The sequence below is a fragment of the Pinus tabuliformis genome, chromosome 9 (assembly GCF_031772625.1).
Source record: "Pinus tabuliformis cultivar Carrire ecotype Pingquan chromosome 9, CPIR1, whole genome shotgun sequence".
Lineage (NCBI taxonomy): Eukaryota > Viridiplantae > Streptophyta > Pinopsida > Pinales > Pinaceae > Pinus > Pinus tabuliformis.
The window spans coordinates 1,977,817,300-1,977,841,067 of record NC_142307.1 but is presented as its reverse complement, the minus strand read 5'-3'; the positions used below and the strand labels follow the sequence as shown (position 1 = coordinate 1,977,841,067).

General features: G+C 37.7%; 1 protein-coding gene across 1 annotated transcript in view; it reads left to right on the top strand.

Moving 5' to 3' along the window:
- Positions 1-23,768, top strand: part of LOC149156938 (isoleucine--tRNA ligase, cytoplasmic-like) — a 322,103-nt gene that overhangs the window by 269,855 nt on the left and 28,480 nt on the right. Inside the window, exons 25-26 of the mRNA XM_089438854.1 lie at positions 17,542-17,653; positions 17,774-17,865. Coding sequence (XP_089294980.1) covers positions 17,542-17,653; positions 17,774-17,865 — 204 coding nt within the window. The remainder of the gene's footprint in view (positions 1-17,541; positions 17,654-17,773; positions 17,866-23,768) is intronic.

Genomic DNA, 23,768 nt, shown 5'->3' with positions numbered 1-23,768 from the left:
CTTGCTTTCATGAAATGTCCCCCTTGGTGCAATATGTTTCTCAACATCTTCAAGAGTATCTTTGGGCCACAAAGGTCTTTTTCTTGAAGTAGAGGGCTCACTAGGAGGTGGATCAATGGGATCCAACAAACCTTCGACATTGGGCATCAGGTCATCAGTGAGAGGTTCATCCTGCTTTTCTGCATCATCATCATTGTCCTTCCTAGTGATAATAAGTTCTCGGACTTTCCTAAGGGCAGAATTTTCATTTAAAGTGACATCATGATTTATTTCCACTTCTCTTTGACTAGGCACATAGATTCTATATGCCTTCAAAGTTTCACTGTTACGAATATAGATCATATAAAATTAAATGAATATAGATAATAAATAATCAAATGATGATTATCTTAAATAGTCATTCGTTAAGTGAAAAGACATATTTAAAGGACATGCTCAACCATGAAAGGACACCTGCCTAGGTATATAAGTAAAAGGCCTCATTGTAACACTCAACATCCTTGTACATTTTCATATATATTAATAAAGTATTATTTATAGATAGCTTTGTGTATTTTATATTAAAGCACAACACTATTAAGTGTTGTCTCTTTAGTGGTATTAGAGCCATGCGAGTCTTTGAATGTTATCTGCCGCACAATATGCCATTAAGTTTTCGTCCTAAATTCACTGAGTAGTTAAGTGAAATTCAAGAAAAATTTCAGCAATTAAAAAAATCATGCGCTGAAATTACAACATGTCTAAAGGGAGAATACATTGACATGAAGGAGACTAACATTAAAGAGCGTTCCAACCAAGAAAATGACGCAGAACGAGATATTGAAGAAGTTGAAATTGTAGAAAATCAAAATGATGAGGATGATGAAGAATATGCAGAAATCCATAATAAGGAAAGATGATAGTGATGGTAAAGAAACGAAACAGGGTGAAGTAGGAGAAGAAGATTTTGATTAGAATGATGATAATGAAAATGAAGATATAAGAGATAATGATGAATATAAAAATGATATCAATCAACATGGTGAAGAAGATGAAGCAGTAGATGATTATAATGTTGAAGATGAAGATGTTGCAGAAAATGGTAATGAAATTGATATTGATGATGTAGAAGATGAATATATAGAAGATTATAATGATGGTGTGGATATTATCCAAGTAAACATTCAAAACATATATCTCATACTTAGTGGAGCAACAACTAGGAGTATCGCAGTGTGGGACTTTACAGACATAGTCAGTGATTTCATTTTTAAAATTTCTGCTCATAATCTTGGAGAGGATATTGTTTCCCAAAGACGACCATGCATTGGCAGAAGAAGTCAGGGTGGGCGCCATTGGATATTTCTAAGAAAGCAAGAGGGGTTTCCACAAGTGACTGTTCATCAAGTAGGCTATGCAAATATTGATATTTGCAATTCATCATCAGGCATAACACCCTTGCATACCGTTGGAGAAGAAACCATCTTGAATTCTGGTCTTAATGGCAGTGAAAATAATATTTCTGAGGAGCAAGAGGACAAATGTACCAGACAAATTGAATTTGAAATGGTCGAGGCCAAAAATAACTTTTTGGACAGTTTCTCAGGACCTTCAATAAATCTAGATACTAGAGGCAGTCATACTGAAATACGAAGGGTTCAACCTTTACATGTGTTCTATTCTACCCACTAGTCTAGAGTCAATTATCTTTACATTTCAAATTTAAATAGTGATGGAAGCCCGAAGGCTAAGAATTTGGGTTCACTTTATTGTGTGGTTAGTGGAGGGGATGATCAAACTCTACGTATTGCAAGCTTTGGTTTGCATATACATCAACTTGAGAATAACTCAATAAATAACAATCACAAGAATGAGAGAAAATATTCTTAGGAACAGAGTGAATCCAAAAATGGCCATCTTGATAAACCAAAGATTACAAATATTATATTAGGTGAAGTGGATGCCAAGTCTTCAGGGCGTGAGACTAAAAAGTCATGTATGAGATCACTTGCTTGAATCGAGAAGTCATTGCCTTTGCTCACAGTTCTTCGGTTAAAGGTGTGTGGAGAGATGATCATTGGGTTTTTAACATCGGTCTAGATCGTTTTTGATTATCTTTTTTGGGACACTTGATTGGGTCATATTCTGGAACAAATTTTCAAGAACAACAAAAATCAAAGCCATCGTTTCCTCGTTTGTTCGCTGCTGTTCACCACTTTGATCCACAACTTGTAGAATTCTGCACCCTGTCCACCACATTGTGTCTGCCCTGTCATGCATCGTGTTGTCTATAATCTACACACTGTCACCGTTTTGCTGTCCCCTCTATAGTTGTGCTCCGCCCGCCGTCGTGTTCTGCCACCCCGCTATTTTGTTCGTTGTCCTAACACTCCACGCTGTTAAAGAAACCCTGGCCAATCCCCCGTCAAACTTTGTAACCCCCGGTCAAAAGGTGTGATGTCAAACATCGTGGCTTAGTTGTTACGTTGGTTCGATTACATAGTTACATAGTTCCATTTCACAGTTATGTTCGATTACATAGTTACAATATAATAGTTACTAGTTACTATATAGTTACAATATAATAAAATGATTACATAATTAAATTAATTAATTTAATTATTTAAAAATAATATTATTATTATTATTATTATTATTATTATTTGATTAAAAAATTATAATAATTTAATTTTGTTTATTATTATTTAGAAAAAAAAAATTCCAAGGGAATATTATTGATGAGCTATATGTCCGGACGATTGACGAATTATACATATCGAGATGACAAACACAAGGTCAAGAAAATTGTCAGCATTAAAGCTTTGAGGACAAAGCTTTTGAAGGAAGGGGCAATGTTAGAAATATAAATCATATAAAATTAAATGAATATAAATAAATATACATAATAAATAATCAAATGATGATTATCTTAAATAGTCATTAGTTAAGTGAAAAGGCATATCTAAAAGACATGCCCAATCATGAAAGGACACTTGCCTAGGTATATAAGCAGGGCCTCATTGTAACATTTATCATCCTTGTACATTTTCATATATAAAAATAAAATATTATTTATAGATACCTTTGTATTTTATATTAAAAGCACAACACTCTTAAGTTTTGTTGCTTCATTCACTTTAGCCCACAAATGCTCCATTCTTCCCAAATGCATATAGTTTGTTTCTTTTCTCTTTCGACACATGAAAATATACATGACAACCAAAAATTCTAAAATGAGAAACATCAGGTTTCTTACCGGTGAAAACTTCTTCAGGTGTCTTGAAGTCCAATGCTTGATGTGGGCATCTATTTTGAACATACACAACGGTGTTGGCAGCTTCTCCCCATGAGAACTTTGGTAGACCTTGGTCATGAAGCATGGCACGAGTGGCTTCTATGATAGTTCAATTGAATTCAGTTGACTCATATTCGGTCCCATGATCGGTCTTCATTATTTTGATCTTCTTCCCTGTTTGATTCTCGACCAAGGATTTGAAAGAGCGAAACGTTTTGAGCACTTCGTCCTTCTTCTTTAAGAAATAGATCCATGTTTTGCGAGAGAAGCCATCCACAAAAATTACATATTACAAAAATATCCACCCAAAGAATTTACAGGCAACATAGCTAATAGATTAGAATTGACCAATTGAAGAATATCGGTAGTTTGACTTTGACTTGAGGAGAATGGTCCCCTTGTATGTTTTCCAGCTGCACAACCTTGACAGATACCTTCATGATCTAAGTCGAATTCAGGCATACCTGTGACCATCTTCCTTACATCAGGTAAGGCTTTGTAATGAAGGTGGGCAAATCTTCAGTGTCATAATTTAGATTGAATAGAAGTAACACAAGTCATAGCTCTCAACGGAATTCCTCCAACTTGATAGAGACCTTCAACCCTGAATCCAAGAGTAAATGCAGCTCTCAGGTTCCTTTTCAAAACACGAACCTTCCCATCAACGAATGTCACCTTAAAACCTTTATCTTCCATTGCAGAAATAGAGACCAGGTTCTTTTTCAGATCAAGTACATACAACACTTCTTGTAAATGAAGGGTTTGACCTTGATTTAAGTGAAGAGTAACAATCCCAATTCCTTTCAAGGGACAAGTGGCGTTATCCCCAAGTATAATCTCCACGTTAGTCTTCTTTTCAACCAAGTTTTAGAAGGCCTCCTTGTACCTAGTGAAGTGCCTTAAGGCACCACTTTCAATCAACCAATGATTCGATGTATTCGGAGGAGAGGCAGTGGTGAGGGAATAAATAAGATAAAGTTATTTTTGCTTTTCTACAACATTAACTTCTTCATACTTGGAGTTTCTCGACTTCTTGGGAGGATGACCATTTCCATTTCGAGCAGCGGGAGCATTCGTCTTTCCTTTGTTGTTGAACCTGATGTTCGTTTGATTTCCATGCCCTTGTAATTTTTGTTATGGTTGTTGTCATCTCTTGGAGTATCCTTCTTGTGAGGATACTCTCTAACAAAGTGGTCAAACCTGTTGCAATTGAAGCATCTCCCTTTTCTTCCTTCTTTGAATCCCGGCTTGAACCCTTGACCTTGTCTTCTTGGACTAGAATTGTTCTTCCTCTTAGGATGAGTGGAGAAGGCGGTAGGGTTGTTTCCATTTGAGGGCTTGTCTCTTTCCATCATCCTTATTTCCTTTTGAGTGCATCTAGCCAATAATTCATCAAATCCCGAAATCCTGTCATTGTTGAGGATGGTAGTGTTAAACACATCCCATTCTCTTGTAAGGCCTCCAAGAGCAATAAGAGTGAGCTTCCTGTCACTAATAACTTCTCCAATAGATAGGAGATCATTCTCGATTTCGGTAATCCTCATGGAGTAGGATTGAATGGATTTTCATTATTTACTTTGAACACCCCAACCAGCTTGTCATACATCTCTTTAGATGTTTCCAAATCGGAAATATAGGCAACCAAAGGCTTGTGAATAGAATCAACAATAATTTTCTTAGCTTTAACCTCACCTTTCTTGTACTTGGTTTGTGCAACAACAGATGCATTTGAAGGAGGCTCCACTACTCTTCCTTTGACATAGGCCATAGCATCATTTTCTTCCAAAGTCAAATATAGATACATCATCCATACATGATAATCGGATTTGTCCTTAAGCTTGTCCTCGGATTTGAAGTAAGAGGTAGTCGTCATTAGGATTAGATCCATGTCGTTGTCCAACAACTTGCCTTAGTGATTTCTTTTCCTTACTCTTGTTTGGGCGTTGTTTTCACTTGAGATCTGATACCATGTTAATTTTAGATAACAATGGTATGTTCTATGCTTAGCACAATTTACTTCAATGTTCCTTTAGCCAATGTTTCAAATCTCCGACTCCGACTCCGACTCCGACTCGGTATGGACTCGGTCGGCTCGATTTCAATGACTTGGTCGTTGTAAAAAATACATCAAATATTTATTTTTTAATAAAAAAATATAATTTTAAAGACTTTCATTCATGTTTCCGAACACGCAACATTAGAATATAGATAGAAGAAAACATATGATCAAAGTAGGCTCATGAATATATCCATTATATCAAAATGGCACCCAGTGCACCGTCCAATACATACATGATGATGATATAGAGATCAAAACAAAAACACATAACCAAGGAGGCTAGAAACGGTGTTATCCTCCAAAATAGATTGTAAGTCATCAAGGAACTAATACAAGGGTCCAAGAGTGTTCCTCACTCCAAGAATGTCCCAAAGTGCATGTGTACATCTTCAAAAGGTGCATCCTCCAGCATGATGTCATCTAGGAGAGACCCTATGTCACCCTTTTCAAGCATGTGAGTGACATGGCACCCCTAAGGGTAAGCATTGGCATCAAAGAGGGATGTGCTAGCCCTCCTAAGTCATCTCAATGATAACCATCCTCATCTGTGCTTTGGAAGAAGGCACCATCCACCAAAATAGGAGGGTCAAGGCCAGCGAGGGGGCATCTTTAGTCCATTTGGGCATATCATCAAATAGTCCAACGTCTAAGCTTTTAAGTTTAGTGTTTTAGCATTTGGACACTCATCAAGGGGTGTAGCATCACGTGGAATCAACTCAAGGCTTGATCCTCATCTTTGGAGGGCCAAGGTTGGGTCCACAAAGTTAGGTTTGCTTTAAGAAAGGGGCAAAGAACCTATTGAAAGGTTTTGAAGAAGAATGAAGCTATCCCTTAAGGAATCTCTACTACATATGTGATGCCACCTAAACAAACCTCTCAAGATCAAGCTAGATAAACTTATTTAGGGACAAAAAACCATTAAAGTATCATCGTCAAAACCTTGGAGTCCCCCAAAGCAAAAAAAAAAAAAAAAAAATTATTGTTTTTTAATTCACGGGCCGCTGTCATCCAACCCAGTTGGTCGAACCAGTTCACTGGTCGAGTTGACCCGGTGAGGCCTTGACTCGGACCAACTCGACCGAATTGGTTCCGAGCCGGGCGAATCCTAAAACAATGCCTTTGGCTACTCAATGAAAATTTCCAATTATTTCCAGTAGTAATCACATTAACGTAATCACATTGACAATAAATGCAGATAGAACATAAAAACGTATGCAGAAAAGAAGCCAGGACAAGAGGACGTAAGATTTGGCGGATGCCAGGGAAGAAACCCCAATGTGGGGAAAACCCTTTGATCAATAGTTCAACAGGGAGAGAGAGAGAGTACATAGATCAAATTCACGTGCCCAATACACAATCAAAACAACCCTGTCAAAACCAATAGTCAATAGTAGTCAATTGCAGCCATAACCAGAAAGTCAATGCTGGTCAAATCAGCTACAAAACTTCCTCCAAGCAACTCAGTCAACAACAGTGCAATTCAACATCCAAGAATGGTCAAATTCAACCCACAATAGTTCACAAGAAACTTAGTCAACCTTGGTCAAACTTCAGTTAGGCTTGCAGTCAAACAACCCTGTGGTCAACGCAAGTCAAATGGCCTCAATTTCAGCCCTAACCATAAAGTCAACGCTGGTCAAATCAGCTACAAAACTTCCTTCAATTGCCTCGGTTTTTGTGCCAAAGAAGGCAGCCTCAAGATATCATAATTCTACCCAGAAAAACACAGTCAAAGACAATCAAACAACCCTTGGTCAATGTTGGCTTGCATTTAGAAATTTCAGCCTATACTTGTCTCTGAAATTTTCGGCCTCCTGCTGCATGTGTGAGAGAGAGAGGCTGCCCAAGTTGTACAAACCAATCAAGAGAAGAGAGAGAAGAATGATGTGTGTGAGTGATGTCCAAATGAGGAGAGAGGTCACTCCTATTTATACAATTCGTTGAGAGTGAGGAGACACATCCAATGGGCTTCTTGAGCCTACATTTGACTTGGGCCGACCTTGACAATTTGTGAATGAGAGAGAATAAATTCAAAATTCCACTTTTGCTTGTCCGAATGAGATGATCTTTATATGAAAATTGGACTTCTCGAAAATAGGAACCTAATGCAATAATCATCTCCATCATATGAAGTGTTCCAAGGTGGAATTTGACCCTAGTCGCCAATTTTAACATGCTCACAAGAAGCCTTTGACAAATCTGCACTAAAGATAGGCCAAAACTTGCTCAGAGAAATATTATTTGGAGGACCAAACTACATTGCTCAAAACTGCACCTTTACTTCTACAATTACACACAAAGTGACCCTTTTTGCTTAATGATCCATCACAAATTTGATTCGAGTTGCATAGAGATTTTAGGCTCTTCGTTGGTTGTAAGTTGTGCACAGAACCGACCCTAATAGAGAGCTGCAATGATTAGGATAGATGATAAGAGCCTACACAGAACATAACCAACCCCAACCTTAATAGTTACAGACCCTCGCTGTCCAAAAATAGCTCAAGGTCGATGATGTTCAGAGCAACTGCTGCTTGGTCAAGTTGATGTTTAAGGCCACTCAGATATCTTTGCTGGTTTCATCATGGCAACCTTCCTTTGCTGGTACTGAAAGAGACACACAAGAACGAAACCCTTTCTCCCAATAACGAAAGGAACTGTGATCAGAACCCAACAATTCTCTCTTCAATATATTGTCAGGACTCCACAAGGCTAGAATTCAAAGCTGCTTGAACAAAAGAATAGTCGTTGAGATCCATCATGGATGAGTGATTAAGGTCTGCTTTTATAGGTTTGGATGGGACTCCTTTTAGGCATTTCAAATTCTTAACTGGAGGGAAATATTTTGACTTGAAATTTAATTTTTGGAGGTAATACCCCTTTTTGGGGTTTTTATAATTTCACCTTTAATTTCTTTATGAAATAAAACATTCAATGATCTTAAAATTATAACATCTAGGTTTGGAGTCATATTCGATGAGATCATGCCACATCATCCAACTTTGGAGTCATCTAGTCAACAAAATGATGCCACATTATTACACATGGACCATGCCACATCATCCAGCTTGGGAGTCATCTAGTCAACACAATGATGCCACATTATCGCACATGGGATTTTGGACCAAAAGTTGGGTCTTCAAACTTAAACTGTGCATATCTCTCAAACCGTGAGGGCCCACGAGACGCTCCACATACCACTAGAATCAACAAGATGAGTAGAATCGAATGACAAGGGTCTCCAAGGCAATATCGACAATTTGTTGCTCCGAAAACTCCAACAATTATGGGGTATCCTTATTGTGCAAGTAACCCAAACCCTAAATCCAGTGTTTAGGGTTTTAGTGACCTGCACCATCCATTGTCCATCTGCAACAATATCCATGACCTCAACGCTTTGTCTCATCAAGTTGTGTCATCAATATCTGCTTCAAGAAGGTCAAACCCTAGGGTTATGGTTTTATCTCGTCGATTAGGGTTTTTGCTCCAACTATGGTTTTGTGGTTAAGCTGCATCATCTTGTGAACCCATCACATCAATGACAACATCTGCATTTTACACTAGCTTGTACCTTCTGCATCTTCTATTGCTTTGACATCAATGACAACATACTCAACACGGAGGGGAGTGAAAAATGTGGAACAGGAAAACGAGATCACACGACCAAAGTCGGGGTTTCGCAAATTGTGCCTATCCTAAAGCTGCAGGCCAGTAGGGGAGATCCCACTGGACTAGGGTTGAGCATTAACCCCCCAATTAAGGTAAGGGAACAAGACTACAGTGAAAACCGTTCCTGCTTCCAAGTTACCCAATAACCCATACGCAAGTGTGCCCAAGAAAAAACAAGCATAAGCACCCAATTGCATGATGAAAATTTATACCTTAGGATTGTATGGCCCACCTTCAAACATACGACATCGACAGATGGGCTAGAGGTCATTTGACTGGCTCAGGGAGCAGAGAAATGTGGCAAAATTTAGCTACATTGGTGGCTTTAAAGGGGCTGCTAGTTGCCAGTTGATGAAAAATCTAGGAGAAAAATTCTCCTATGGGGTCACCCATTGGTGGTGGGTTATAGTTCTATTGTTGAGGATCTTCTATGTAATTGCTTAATGATTAATGTGAATACAAAGAGAAGTGAAAGTAAAATCATTGGAAGTTATCAGCTGGAAGACCTATGAAAAATCAACACTGCTTACATATGTTTGGTAGTCTATTTCATGGGTTCCAGGTTTAGTTTGATTTCTATTACCTAAATCCAAGTCGGCGAGGGTTATGGGTCGTTTTTCCTGCTTGAGCTCTGGTTCTACTATAGATGCTTTTTATTGAGTAAGATGCATCTTTTTGACATGATCAAGACAACAACTCACTATGAGAAAAATATCTAGAGCTGTAGTTTATTACTTGGTGATTGAACTTACATCAATTGATTCCAATTGCTATTGTTGTAACTTGTAATTGAGGATTAATTTCAAGAAATAGTCCCATAGGCCATTTTGCAAGACAAGTTTTGCACCCATCCCAAGCACCTTGAGAGTATTTTCACGTTGCTTTCTTTTTTCATAGTATACACACCATGTCCTAATTTATCATTAGGGCATAATAGATACCCTTACTTGGCCCTTTGTTCTTTGATGGAGATCTCATCTACCCGAAGGAAGATAATGATTTTGGTGCTTTGAAGTGTCTTCATTACTTTAGTCTATTGGCATATTTATTGAGCAATTTTCCCCTTCTAGTTATTCTTTGGATGCTTGTGGCTTCGTTATTTGTCTTCTTCACGATATGAACAATGCCACCAAGGATGATATTTATTAACAATAATTATAGGCTCCTTTGATCTCATACTTCTAGACTTTTAGGCCCTCGATGGTTCTATACATTGAGTATTTTATATAGTTGAGAGATCGTCCGTATGATATTAGTCTCATAACCTTGGTTTCTCACTTATGGAGTTTAGGATAGGCCCTTATCAACTACGGATTAAGTTTAAGCAATATATCCTGCATGGTATGTTTATGATGCATGCTGTTTTCCATGGATGGAATTCTTTTCTGTGATTCAAAGAGATGACTTTCCACGCTCATTTAATGTCCTAATCAGAGGTATTTGGCTCTTTGCATGTGAGAAAATGACACTTTAAAGGTAGGCCCTACTTTGTTAAACTGATTACATTATTTTTCCATCTTATTTTAGTGCTTGGTGGCACTTAATGAAAGGAAAATTGTCTTGTAATTAGCACAATAGGGATTAGATCATCTAAACCATGTATGGCCTCTCACCCTAGGACCTATCAAGTCTTCATAAGTGGTGGCACTTAATGAAAGGAAAATTGTCTTGTAATTAGCACAATAGGGATTAGATCATCTAAACCATGTATGGCCTCTTACCCTAGGGCCTATCAAGTCTTCATAAGTGGGGCCATAGTATATTTCCTCAACATAAAGAGCATTAACAACCTCATATGAGCCAAACCTAGAGTCATATAACAAGATTCATTTCCTAATCACTCTAACGTCAATTGTTAAGAAAAGATCTACTTACGACTTCTATGTGCCTCGTAGAATTAGTTAACTAGGTCTCTGTCTTCTTAATTCGAGCATTCTCCATACAAAATTGTCAGGTGATATGTTGATCCTACCTAGTGATTGATGGCATCTCAATATTTTGTTATTCTCACTATCTACCTCTTCATAATGTCTTATTGACATTTAGCAATATCCCTGTCAACTTGTTACATGTTTTTTCTCTCCATCTACAAATCAAGACAAGACTTACTAGCTATGCCATCTCGAAGGGACAAATTCAAGGAGCACTTTGTTTTCAAATATCCCATATGCTAAGAGATTAAGGGAAGTTTTGTTGCTTGTTGGTAGAATTAGCAGTTTCCTTGGCCAAGGATGCCTAGGCTTACACATCTAGAAGGAAATGATCCAAATATGCAAGACATCCTATAACATTTATGAACCCATTACTGTCAAGTTCATCACTTCTTTGATTCATCAAATCTCTATTCTGAATAATATGAGGGGTTAATTGCCAATCAAACTCTTTACTTCCAAAGCATGTTGGTGGAAAATTAGTGAGATAGTAGATTTGTAATTTCCCAAAACTTTTAATTTATTTTATCTAGTGTTGTTGACCCAAATTTGAACTCTAACAACAATACAAACAAAATTCATATGCAAATGAAAAATAAGAACGAAAACAACCATACATTTTTTGAATTCATTCATAACCTAAGTAACTTGACACGGGGATTCTGGATTCGTAGGATAGGGGGATTCCAGTGTCGGATTCAGACACGTTGACCCCTTGGAACAGTTCACATAGGATTTGTTATATATTATTTTATTAAAAATACACACACACACACACACACACACACACACAAACATTAAAAATTAGATATTTCTTACACAAATTCTCATTAATGATACAAATTCATTGATTTCAAACATAGAGCTTCATCTAGATGTTAGTTTTACTATTTACAAAGTAAGTTAGTAACATTATAGCATGCATAGTACATACAAAATTCAAATACATGTCACATAAATCATAAATGATAAATCAATGAATCACAAATTCTAAATTCATAAATGATAAATGATAATACATATTCAATTCATCAATGATCCAATAGGAGAAAGACAAGATAGTAAGATAACAACACTGACAACTGTAGTTTTCTCATTAAGTCATCAAATCAAAATGTGTTACATAGGTAGTGCAATGCGAATGGAAAATAGAAATAGAAAATATAAGACAACTACAGGTATACAAGCCTCAAGGCAGTAGGTAGCCCATGAATCATGAGTCATCAATCCTCATAGAAATCATCGGAATCAACATCAATGTCCTCATCATCATGGTCACCACTGCTCTCCTCTGCATCCTCCTCCTCCCCTGTATCCATAGTCGCCTTCGCATTTGCTGGTGTGGACGATGACCCCTCTACAATATCACTGTCATCAAATCTAAAAGGATCTAGCACTGGATCATTGAGATCCATGTTGGCCAATGCCAGCTCAACACTGCTGTCTAGACCCATATCAGTAGGAAAGACATCCCACATCTTTGTCTTTCCCTTCAACCAATCTTCCCTCTGCCTGTAAATAAGACGAAGGTTGGTGTGCACATACACCATTGTCTCTATCCTGGACTGCTCAAGCCTGCTCTTCTTCACACTATACAGATTCCCATTTGTGCTCCAATTCCTCTCGCAACAAGAGGATGAAGACACCTAAGAGAGGAGCCTCATGGCTAACTACTGAAGAGGAGGGCTTGTTGCCCATGATTTGCCCACCAAGAATAGGGCTTCTTAGCCCCCTTGTCTCTAATAACATCATATCTTGCAAATTGACCAATGCTAGTGGAAAAATCTCTTCACCTCATCAAGCAATGTTCTATCCTGAAAAACCCGCCTGAATGCATCTTTCCTCCCCTGTGAGATTTCACCATCCATGTGAGGAGGGAATTTGTGGGAAGGTCCACCATTCAGCCACTCATGGTTGTAGTATTTTGGGTTCATTGAGTGAGCCAAACGATGTAAAGGTGTGTAATTCTTGTCCGATCTGCTGACAAGAATACCCTATATCCACAGAAGGCCTTTGGTGATGTTTCATACTCGGGCCACTCACTCTGTAGAATAATGCTCCTCACAGACTCAATCATGGAATCCCATCCCTAGGATGGGTTTGTCTGTATCTGCAAATCGAAGCAAAGAAATGATAGGGTCCATGATCTGAATAATTAGATCTACCCTATCCCACCAAGCATCATGTAGCACTGTGTCCTTCACAGTCTTTTAGAGGCTACTTGATCTGTCTTTCTCCAAAAACACCAAAACTCAAAAATAACCATGGCCCCAAGAGCAGTCTTGACCTCCCTCAACCTCTTCAAAATGATGAATGAAGAGACAAACCGTGTATCAGTGATCTTCAACAATGATAGATTGTTGTACTCCTTGTAGATAGTAAGGGCATTTGTATGATTTTGCACAAAGTTACGGATATGTTGTGCATCATGAATAATGTTACCAATCCAAAGCACATCAGAAGCAATGGATTTTAGTGCTAAGTTCAATGAATGAACAATGCAAGATGTCCAAAACACTTGTGGATATTTAGCTTCCACAATCATGTCAGCAGCCTTGCAAATAGGTGCATTATTTGTAATGATTTGCACACAAGAATCAACGCCTACATCTTCAATAACTTTAATAAACAACTCACCCATAAATTGTGCATCCTTGTATTCTCCAAGTGTATCCAATGCTTTCAAGAAAACTGGACCATTCAAGGAAGACACCATGAAGTTGATGAGTGGGTGTCATGCTGGATCTATCCATCTATCATAAACAATGCTAACCCCAGATGTTGGCCATGATGCTTTAATAGGCTCAAACATTTTTTGTACCTCTTTTTTTGCCTTCGTCAACAATGTGGTTCTAAGCTTCTCTGAACCACGAGGCACATACTATGATGGAGACCCGTGAGGTAGAGCTCGACACATCTCAATAAATATAGGTGAGCGTGCAACATTAAAGGATATGAAGTTTTGATAGAAAAAGAAGGCAATAGTGAGATCAAGCTCTTTCCGTTTTTCTTTTTGAAAAATCTTGTCCATTGGACCAAGTGAAATTGCCTTTCTTTTTGCTGCTTGTCCCCCAATAGAACTCTCAAATGGAAATTTGGTGGTGCCTTTCCTCAAAAATGGAAGGGGGTCATCATTCTTGGTTTTTCTTGATTTTGCAGCCACATTTGCCATACCAACAATGAATTCTTTTTCCATTTCTTTCCTCTTTTGCAAAGGAACAACTATTCAAGCTCCAATTCCACAACCTGGTAAGGCCTTTCACACGAAAATACGTGCTTGTGAAAGTATTGTGGCAAAAGTTGCATCTCCAATGCACATTGCCTCCTCCCTTCCCCTTGCTGCTTTGTCCATCCTCTCTTGTGACATATTTCCACAAAGGATATTTCTCAATGTTACCTTTAGGAGGAAGTTTTCCCTCAACATTACTTGCAACAAACTCTGATGATATTGAGGGAGGAGCGACATCTCCAATGGGGACATTCTTCCCCTTCCTTTGCCCCCTACCTGCTGCCCTTGACTGAGCCATGAATTTTGTAAAAAAAAAAAAAGAAAACATGCACAAATTTGTAAAAGAAATGCATCTACAAATTGCTGTAATACAAAAGCAAAAAAATAGAGATGAAATTCACTTACTTGGTGCTTGAATCTCCTTGAAAGCGCTCCAAACACTTGGCTACTTGCTCCAAAATTCTAACAACAAACCCACATCTCATTATTTGCAAAAGGAATGAGAGAAAATGGTAAAGAAAAATAGGGATGTGCTGATTTTAAAGGTCTGCGGGTTCCTTTTTGCCGGATTCGAATCCGGTTTTTGGGACACGACCCGAGATCGAGTGTGTCCCATTAGGACACGTCGTGTCCCGAAAATAGGATTCGAATTAGGTTGAATCTTGTCCAATTCGTAGGATTCGGACACTTGAGGAAAAACAACGAATTTGGTTTCATAGTTCATAACATATTGCAAATACAAAGCATTCCATAGATAGACTAGCATGAACACTTAATTTGTAAATGTAGGCAAGTCTGCCAATCTATTTGTTGAGGAGTGATTCATTGTACAACCCAAGCAACCAGCTATGGATTTCCACCCACGAACCAAAACATGATACTGCTAGGGATAAAGAAGCTTCTACAAGGCTCTAATATCATGTAATGCAACCCATTACTAATGACATATCTATTGTCTCATTGTTAAGCTCTCCAAGCCTTCATCTAATCATCAATTTCCATGGTACTATGTTCTTGATCACAACAAAAAGAAGATATTCCCTTTCTCTACTCCACAGTGTCTCGGGGTTTTTCTTTCCTTCTAGTGCAAGCAAAAGGACTTGGGAGTCCAAGACTATTCGTTTCCTACATTGAATGGCCTGGAAGAAAACACTTGGCCCAAACTATCCTTGAGCAACACTAACAAGGTTGCAATTATTAATGGTGTATGCTTTAGCTATTCTAGATATTCTAGCCATGGTTTTTCCCTCAAGGCCATCTCATTTTCCTTCATTTCTCAATAGCAAGTCCCCAACCCCCATGGGCTCCTGCAATGATAATTCCATGGGGTTCTCTCATTTGCAAGTATAACAATCATGGTTTCACACATGTTTCTCCATGAACAAAGAGAAGAAGAACAATTGAATGTGAGAATGGAGGATTCCCATGTGGGAGGAATGCTCTACTGGAGAATGGAAGAATGATCCATGGATCATGGTGAATAATGCTCTCTCCCAAGTGTTTGTTCAATAATACTTTCCTCGTATGGGTAGGTCATTGTTCTCAAGAAGCATGGTAAAATGTCAAATGACAACAAGTCAAAGATAGATGACAAAGATTGGTAAGGAAGCATGGGCAGGAAAGGATGTGCCTCTAAAGGACAAGTGTCAACTCAGTTCACCCATGCATCCTCTTTCCTCGTCCCCTTTTGTGAGTATCAGAGTGCCCTTGTTGCTTCCTGAAGAAACCATTTTGGCAGATATTAGATTGTTATGTATTTCCTTATATTCATTCCTTTACATAAATAAGCACATAATAATAAACATAACATTCACACCATGAGGCTAGCCCATTACTAAGATTCATATGGATTAACTAGTCGGGCCTTTGCCTTGAGCTCCACACTAGGAATATTTACAATGCATTTACATTATTTACATGTCATTATAATATAGTCCTCTCATCACATAACATCATCATTTGAATTGTACATGATTTAATGTATTATATTCCAGGGGTCAAAAGCAGGGTATTACAAGACTTATCCCAACTAATCGATAGGCGTCCCACCTCTAGGAGACTTCAATATGATGCTTCCTCCATATAGTATACTACCCATGGGCCTGATCAAGCAGCCGTAAGTGTATTCAATATGATGCTTCCTCCATATAGTATACTACCCATTGGGCCTGATCAAGCAGCCGTAAGTGTATCAAGAAGTTTTATGCTCGTCCTCTGATATTATGAGACAGTTCACTGCACTCTTAATTCCCAAGATTGTACAACCAGGTTCCCTAAGGTTAGGTGTCCTCTAGGTGGTGTCATCAGGTTTTGCATTGGTTCCTTCACAGTGGTAGACAAAGACATGGACTCCTCTTCTTTCTCTTCCACCTCTACTTTTATTTCCAATAATGATTTAGATGTTGAGCTAGGGGTTCCCTTGCCTGGTTGATCTAGATTCTTCTACTCCCTCTTTCATTGTTGCTTGAATCTATTCCTTTTTGTTGACATTTTAGCATCAAGGAGTCACATGGACACTCCCATAGCCTATTACTATTGATAGCAATCTGTAGTTCCATTGACCTTTTCTTGGTCATTTATGGATATTAATTGATGTATCTTGCACTCTTTTCTCTTCACCTTTTTTCCTTTGACGAATTATGTATTACAGGTTTTTCTGTATTGCTTCGTTTTGTGCTTTCAAAGTAGGCCAATGCAATCCGTCAGCTGTATCACTGATTATTCTCCCAAGTCCCATTGTCCTATCTTTTGGTCATTTATTGGACATGAATATATTATCTTATCTTGTTAATTTCCTGCCCTTTGCCCACTCATAGTCCATGGAATGTGCTCATTCCTTTGATTGCTAGTTTTTTTACACAATTGGTGAAGCAACCACACTTTTGTGGGCTTCAATTTGGTTCTGCAAGTGTGCAAACATGCTTTTATCCATTGAGTCACATGGTTAGGGCTGAACCATTCCAGCAGTCCAGTGATTTTAAATTTGCTAAAATTGCTTGACAACTTTATCTTCATAGTGATATAATCTATGATATGTTCATCTCAAAGGTAATTACATTTAGGTCATTTTCTTGAAAATGCTCTAAAATTATTTAGTTAATTAGTCATAAACCTGTTAATCAAAGTGAATTGACGAATTATTCTTTTGATCAGTTAACGAGTCCTATGCTGGTTTATATTGTTACTTTCCTGCTTTGCATTGTGTCTTTTGCTCTAGTCTTCTATTTAATAGGAAGTGGGAAGGTAATGTACACATGATTATGTTCATCAGGTAGTGATCTTTATAATATTTCCCCATTGATTAATTTTGTCACAGAATATTTGTCATGGTCAGTTTATTTTCCAGTTTAATTATTTAAAATTGTTGCGATTCTGTCTGTAGGTAATCCTTGCATCTGAAAATTTTAGTGGTGTTGCTGGGATGTCATTCACAATAAGGCTATCAAGACCATCTTTGGTATTCATCAATAATGCACTTAGTAAGTTGTGTTCAGGCAAGTTCCTTAAACCTATAATATCATTTGAAAATATCACTCTGGTCTCCTTACTGACAATTTACGAATGGAAAAAATCAAATCACTTTTTGATGTCTTGCTGTTTTGAAATAAATTCAGACAATGAGACAAATGCAAATGGTGTAAAAGTGTATCTGCTTTCTAGGGATCATTCGAACCTAAAGGCAGTGCTTCTGTCTGCCAATGGCAAGGTATGTATATCAACTTTTTGACAATTTGGATGCATGGTTGTAAGAACAGATTTGGACAATTTCACAAAATACCAAAATCCCCTCTGCAAAAGCTTTAGAAAATTGATTCCTCAAACTGAGCAAAACAGCCTGGCAAATTAGGGCAAAGTCTAGATTGTATTTCCAAGCTATAATTATTAGTGTGTATACAGAGTGACTCACAGCATAATTTATGTTCAGTCGACCTTGATGTTAAGTTATGAATTTTGTTGTAAACTCAACTTTTGCTAAATTCAAGGAATGAGACCTAAGCTTATCAAACTAAGTTTTGAATTTCAATAAAATGTGCTGTTGCTCTTGCAAGAAAGGGTATCTGCAAATAATTGTTTGAAGGCTATAGTCTGTAATAGAGAAATTATAATATTGTCAATGGAAAGTAGAATGTTTAAAGCTGTTTGTCATCTTATTATTTTTTGCCCTCTTGAAAACCTATGTGCAGATGTTCTTCTAATTCCTTATCTATTTTTGTATTTAGATTAACTGAAGTTTCCTTGAAATTATGTGGTCTTCCTCTAGTCATAGCCTATAGGTATTTAAGGATGGTGACAATTTGATTACAACTGATATATGTAGTGTACACCTGTATGAGAACACAACATTTTAAAACTATCATTAGTTTTACAAGATTATACTATCAATACATGTTAAAAGCTTAAAGTTCTGATGTTCTATGCTGTAACAATTACTTATTGCAGAACTTCTTTCTGCTGCAATATCAGTTAAGTAATTGTAGATAGAACATAAACCAGATGCACAATAGAAGACAGCCAAGAACAAATTGAGACAAAGAATTTGAGTCCAATGACCAGGGAAAAACCCCACAAGGGAAAAACCCAACCAGATTCTTCTTCTATTAGATATCAATTGTTCAACAGAGATACATAGTACAATGAGAGATCAAGATAATGAGTAAGTTTACCCAAATCTGAACAAGCTGAAGCATAAAGATCATTGGTAGCAGCAACATATGCAAACACTGAATCAACCTTCCCTTCAACTGAATCAACACTGAATCAACCTTGGCTCACCAAGTCCTGCTCCGACTCTCTGAGTCTCTCTCACAATCTTCTTTAAGTCTCTCCAACGCTCTCTCTCTCTCAAGTTCAAATTCTTCTTTCACAACACACAAGTAGTAAGGAGATATGACACACACACACATATGTATAGGAGGTGGTATAGGAGGTGCAACGAATTCATTCCAAAAAAGGTGGTACAACTCGCATGCCATGAGTAGGTGCAACACATGCTTTTTTGGGAAGGGTAACTTATGCCATTATGGAGAGGCAGCACATCTCTTAGAGAAGTGTAGCTTATGCCATTAAGGAGCATCATCATTTTAGGAGAAAAATGTATGACTTAAATGAGGAGAGTGTGAAATATGCACTAATGAGAGTATAAGAGGAATCTTTCATGACATGCCTTTAATGAGTGTGTAAGAGAGAGTGTAACATAGTGCTATGTGAGTCATCAAGTAGAGAGGTGCAAAGTGATTGAGTGACATGAAGGAAAGGGGACTTGAAATTTCTTTTGATAATACTATAGTATCATAAATGATAATACTAATAATCAGTGTTCCACGGGGACTCGCCCCCCTCCCTAGGGGTCTAGTTTCCTCGCTCCCCCGCGCTCCGGGGACTTGGGGACGAGAAGGGGACGTTTCCCCACGCCCCCAAAAATGAGGAAACTCAGGGGGACGTGCCAGGGAGTCGTTTCCCATACCTGAGGGGGCGTTTCCGAAAAAGGGGACGTGAGGGGACGTGGGGGGGCGTGGGGGGACGAGAGGGGACGTGGGGGGATGTGGCACACGTTTATGCAAAAAAAGCGATTTTAATTAACTTAACCCTAAAACTAATCTTTAATTAACAGTTAAACTAAGCGTAGGGTTTTGGAATTTAGCTGTTTCATGTTATAAAAACAGCAGGGTGAACACATAACAACACACACAACGTTTGCGCGCCGTGTGTGTTTGTTATTACTAGATCTGATCTCTCCCATGCATGGAACCTCGATGGCATCTGTTGGAACATTGCAGATTGCAGAATGGACCCTTGATATGGCTATCACATTGGTAATGTGATTTGGTTATTTGCAGGAATTCTGGAGTGCACATATTAGACAGAATTGAAGACAGATCTTGAGGATTTCTATCACTATGAACCGTCGGTCCTCTGATTAGACAAATTCTGAATTTGATCCAAACAAATTCATTTATCTGTGGTTGCTGCTCAATATTACCCTACACATTCTGTGAGGAGATCATCCCTGAAGTGGTTACTCATCAATGCTTCTCTGCTTCTCTCAAAGCTTGGCTCTTCAAGATTCACTATGGATGATCAACATCAGAGGCTCCCTCTTGTGAAGAATTCAGTTTGTGACAATAAGAAATATTAGAAGGCAAAGAAGTTCAACATCAAATTAACTTAACTTTTGTGTGGCAGTGCTTGCTTTCTAAAAGACACACCTATCACGTTGAAGCATTTTTTATTTCTCTAAGTAACCCTAACTGGTGTCTTACAAGTATCTGTATAATCAAGTTACAGTAATCCTTGAGGTCATTGTAATTTGAATTTAAACAAGAGTTTCAAAGTAAAGGAGCAGAAGCTGTAATACATATAGCCAAATTGTCAGATATGGAAGCTACAGGTTTAGATTGCAGATTTTTGGAGTTATGATAGAAGTATGAGTAATGTTCTAGACACAAATGTGCATCAGTGGATAGAGGCATTAGCATCTTGTTATGCCATCAGGAGTTTGCACAACAGTTACTCTTCAACAAGGATACAATTGACAATAGAATTCACACGAGCATAACACAACACTGTTGTTTTTTATATCATTGTAATTGATACTATGTACAGATGGGCAAAACTCACCAATGATTATAACAGTTTGGCCTAGAACTGAACAGAGTTGCCTTGATAACATATTGTTGAAGTTGCAAAGGACGGAAGTGTTAATATTCTGGGATTAAGATCTTTTATTGATAACAGAGATGCAGGAAGAATAGATCTACAATGATCTTCTACAACGACATTGTTGAGGTTTTCTGTGTATTATTAGAATGCTGAAGATGGTGGTATTGTTGTCTTTGTATTTTGTTATAATGTATGATCATTGATGTATGATTATAAATTTATTATTTTATATGATATTAGAAATTTAGATAATGATATTCATATCAATGATCATGCTTTGCAGCTTTTCAATTCAAACCAAATTGTCATAGTGGACTCAATTACTAAATTTTATTTTATATTTATAAGTTTTTAAGATCCTGACGCTCCCCCACGTTTCCTAAAAAATGGTGGGGAGCTTTTGCATAGGCCGCTCCCGCGCCCCCTCGCTCCCTCGCCCCCTCGTCCCGGAACCTTGGTGGAACATTGCTAATAATAATAATAATTTTCATTATTAAGTTGAAATTGATTTATTAGGATTGATTAATGATAATTTAAGTGATTCTCCATCAAGTATACTTGATTACCAATTAATGGAAGGTGATTTACTATCTTTGGAAAGTCATACTTGAGATGCTAGACACGCCTTTCTAGTTTCAGAAAGTCACTCCAAAATTGTCAAAAATGAGTTTTTATTTAAGGAAATTCATCCCTGAGTTGCCAATTTTCAACACCCCTCTCAGCTAGGGAGGAATTTCTTTCTACAACAAAGATCTTTGCTCTCTTTGCTCATCTCTGTTTATCTCTGCTTTGGAACAATGATGTCTTAATGTATTGAATGTTTAGAAATATAGGCCAACTAGATTAGGTGATTTCTCTTTACATTGATAACTGTTTGTGATGTTCTTCACTTCAACTTATAATTAGCTTCTTCTTCACTTATTATTATGGTGTTCTTTATCATCAAACAACTACCAAAACATGAAGATCAATAGAATAAATGAACACAAGATGTAGGCTGCTAGCCAGGGCCAAAACCTCTCTTGGAGAAGAAAACCCACAAAGAATCTCTTCTCTTCTTATAGAATCTTGAAATGATGAATTCCAAGAGCCCTTAGGTCCAAGATCAAGACCCTTCCAAGACCAAGTCAACCTTTTGTAGATGAACTTCTCTTTCACAAAGTCAAACCTTCTTGAAAATGCACAATTTTGACCCAACAGTAGATTTCGGCCTTTTTTGTAGGTTTGCAACTTTTGACCCTCCTGTAGTAGTTGTAATTCACACATGTGGGTGATTAGGGCTTCTTTTAGGCTCCTCTTCTCTTATGCTTGAGTTGCTTCTTCCTTCTAGGCTACTAGACCATCAAATAAGCTTCCTCACTTCAAATTTCGGTTCTTCTTGAGAGATCAAAAATTAGTGTTTTTAGGCATAGAAAAAACCCTAGCCTCCTTCGCGTGTGAGAGAGAGAGAGAGTAAAAATCAGAATTTTCGGCTTTCTTTCTTTCTTCTAGATCTTCACTTGCCTTCCTTTCTTCTTGTCTTGCTTCCTTGATCGAATGATGAGATAGTTTTTCAAATGAGGTCGATGGCTTCTTATATATAGGCTTCCAAGGAGGACGAATGACCCTAATGAGGCTGACTTCTTCATTGCTAGGTCGACTTGATCTTGGGAGGGTAGATCTACATTTTTGACTCAATATATAAATACTTTGACTTGTTACAAAATACCCAGAGGGATCTTTTACATAAGAAAATGACTTTGTTGACTCCATGACTCTTTGATAGTCCCTACAAGCACACAATGGGTGCTTTGACCTAAAATAAAATGACCTTGAGCATGAAATCCATGCTATAAAATAATAATAAAATTTTCTTTCTTTTTACAAAATATACAAGAATTAAGAGTACATGACATATTACAAAGACTGAAGCTAGTTACATATTTCAATGCTCCCTCTTAACTAGGGAGGTATTCATAATATCAATGGTACAAGAACATTCTCATACTGAAGAGTTCTCATAAGAAGAGTCAGATTGGTAAGCCATCTCAGAAGCTACTTTTTCAACTTTATCAGTACATCTCATCAAATCAACCAACATTGTCATATAGCAAGGCCTCGTCTAACAACTCTATCTATGCACTAGATTAGAACACAATGCCTGGGAGACAATGATTTATAGACACCTTCATCATTGTCTCTCAACGCACATACCCCATCTGGATATTCACAAGGTATGTCCTTTTAGGACGATTCCCCTCTTGTATTTACACATCCTCAAGGAATCTCCTCTTCGACTACTCTTGTCTTAGATTCCCTACCTCATCTTCAAAGAGTATCGATTCTTGTGATTGCTTGTATCGCAAGAAGTATCGGTCTCAAATGCTTAACCAATCCTCCATTCTTTCTTCATGATGTGAAGACAAGAATGATGTGTCTATCTCTCCCTCTCAACTAGGGAGGATCTACTCATTTCTTTACATGAAAGGAATATACCCAAGCTCCCTCTTAACTAGGGACTTGTTTCCAACAACAAATATCTATTCTTCTGTGGAGATCATGGTACAATCAACTACTTGTAGGGCTCCTTTTTTTGTATCATCATGTCATGAATAAACTTCAACTTCTTCATCATGGAGCCATCTTCTTCCATAACTTCTTTGTAGGGCTTTAGCCATCTTTCTCATTACTTTCCTCCAACAAAAAAAACAATGTAGAACTAGTCATGTCATCCTTCTTATCATCAAAAAGTGACCTTCTTTGTCATCATCTAGCTATCTTTCATATTGCTACCTCTTCCAAGTCACGTTTCTTTTAGAATCATCCATCCAAATTTATGTGCACTAGTTGTAGGTTGTTAAATTGGAAACTAGGGCCAAACTCCATGTGAGTCAACTTATTTATGGTAGCGGATATTTTTATTGGAACCCTCTCATCGAGAGGTATAGGATTGATCCAAAGATCATCTGA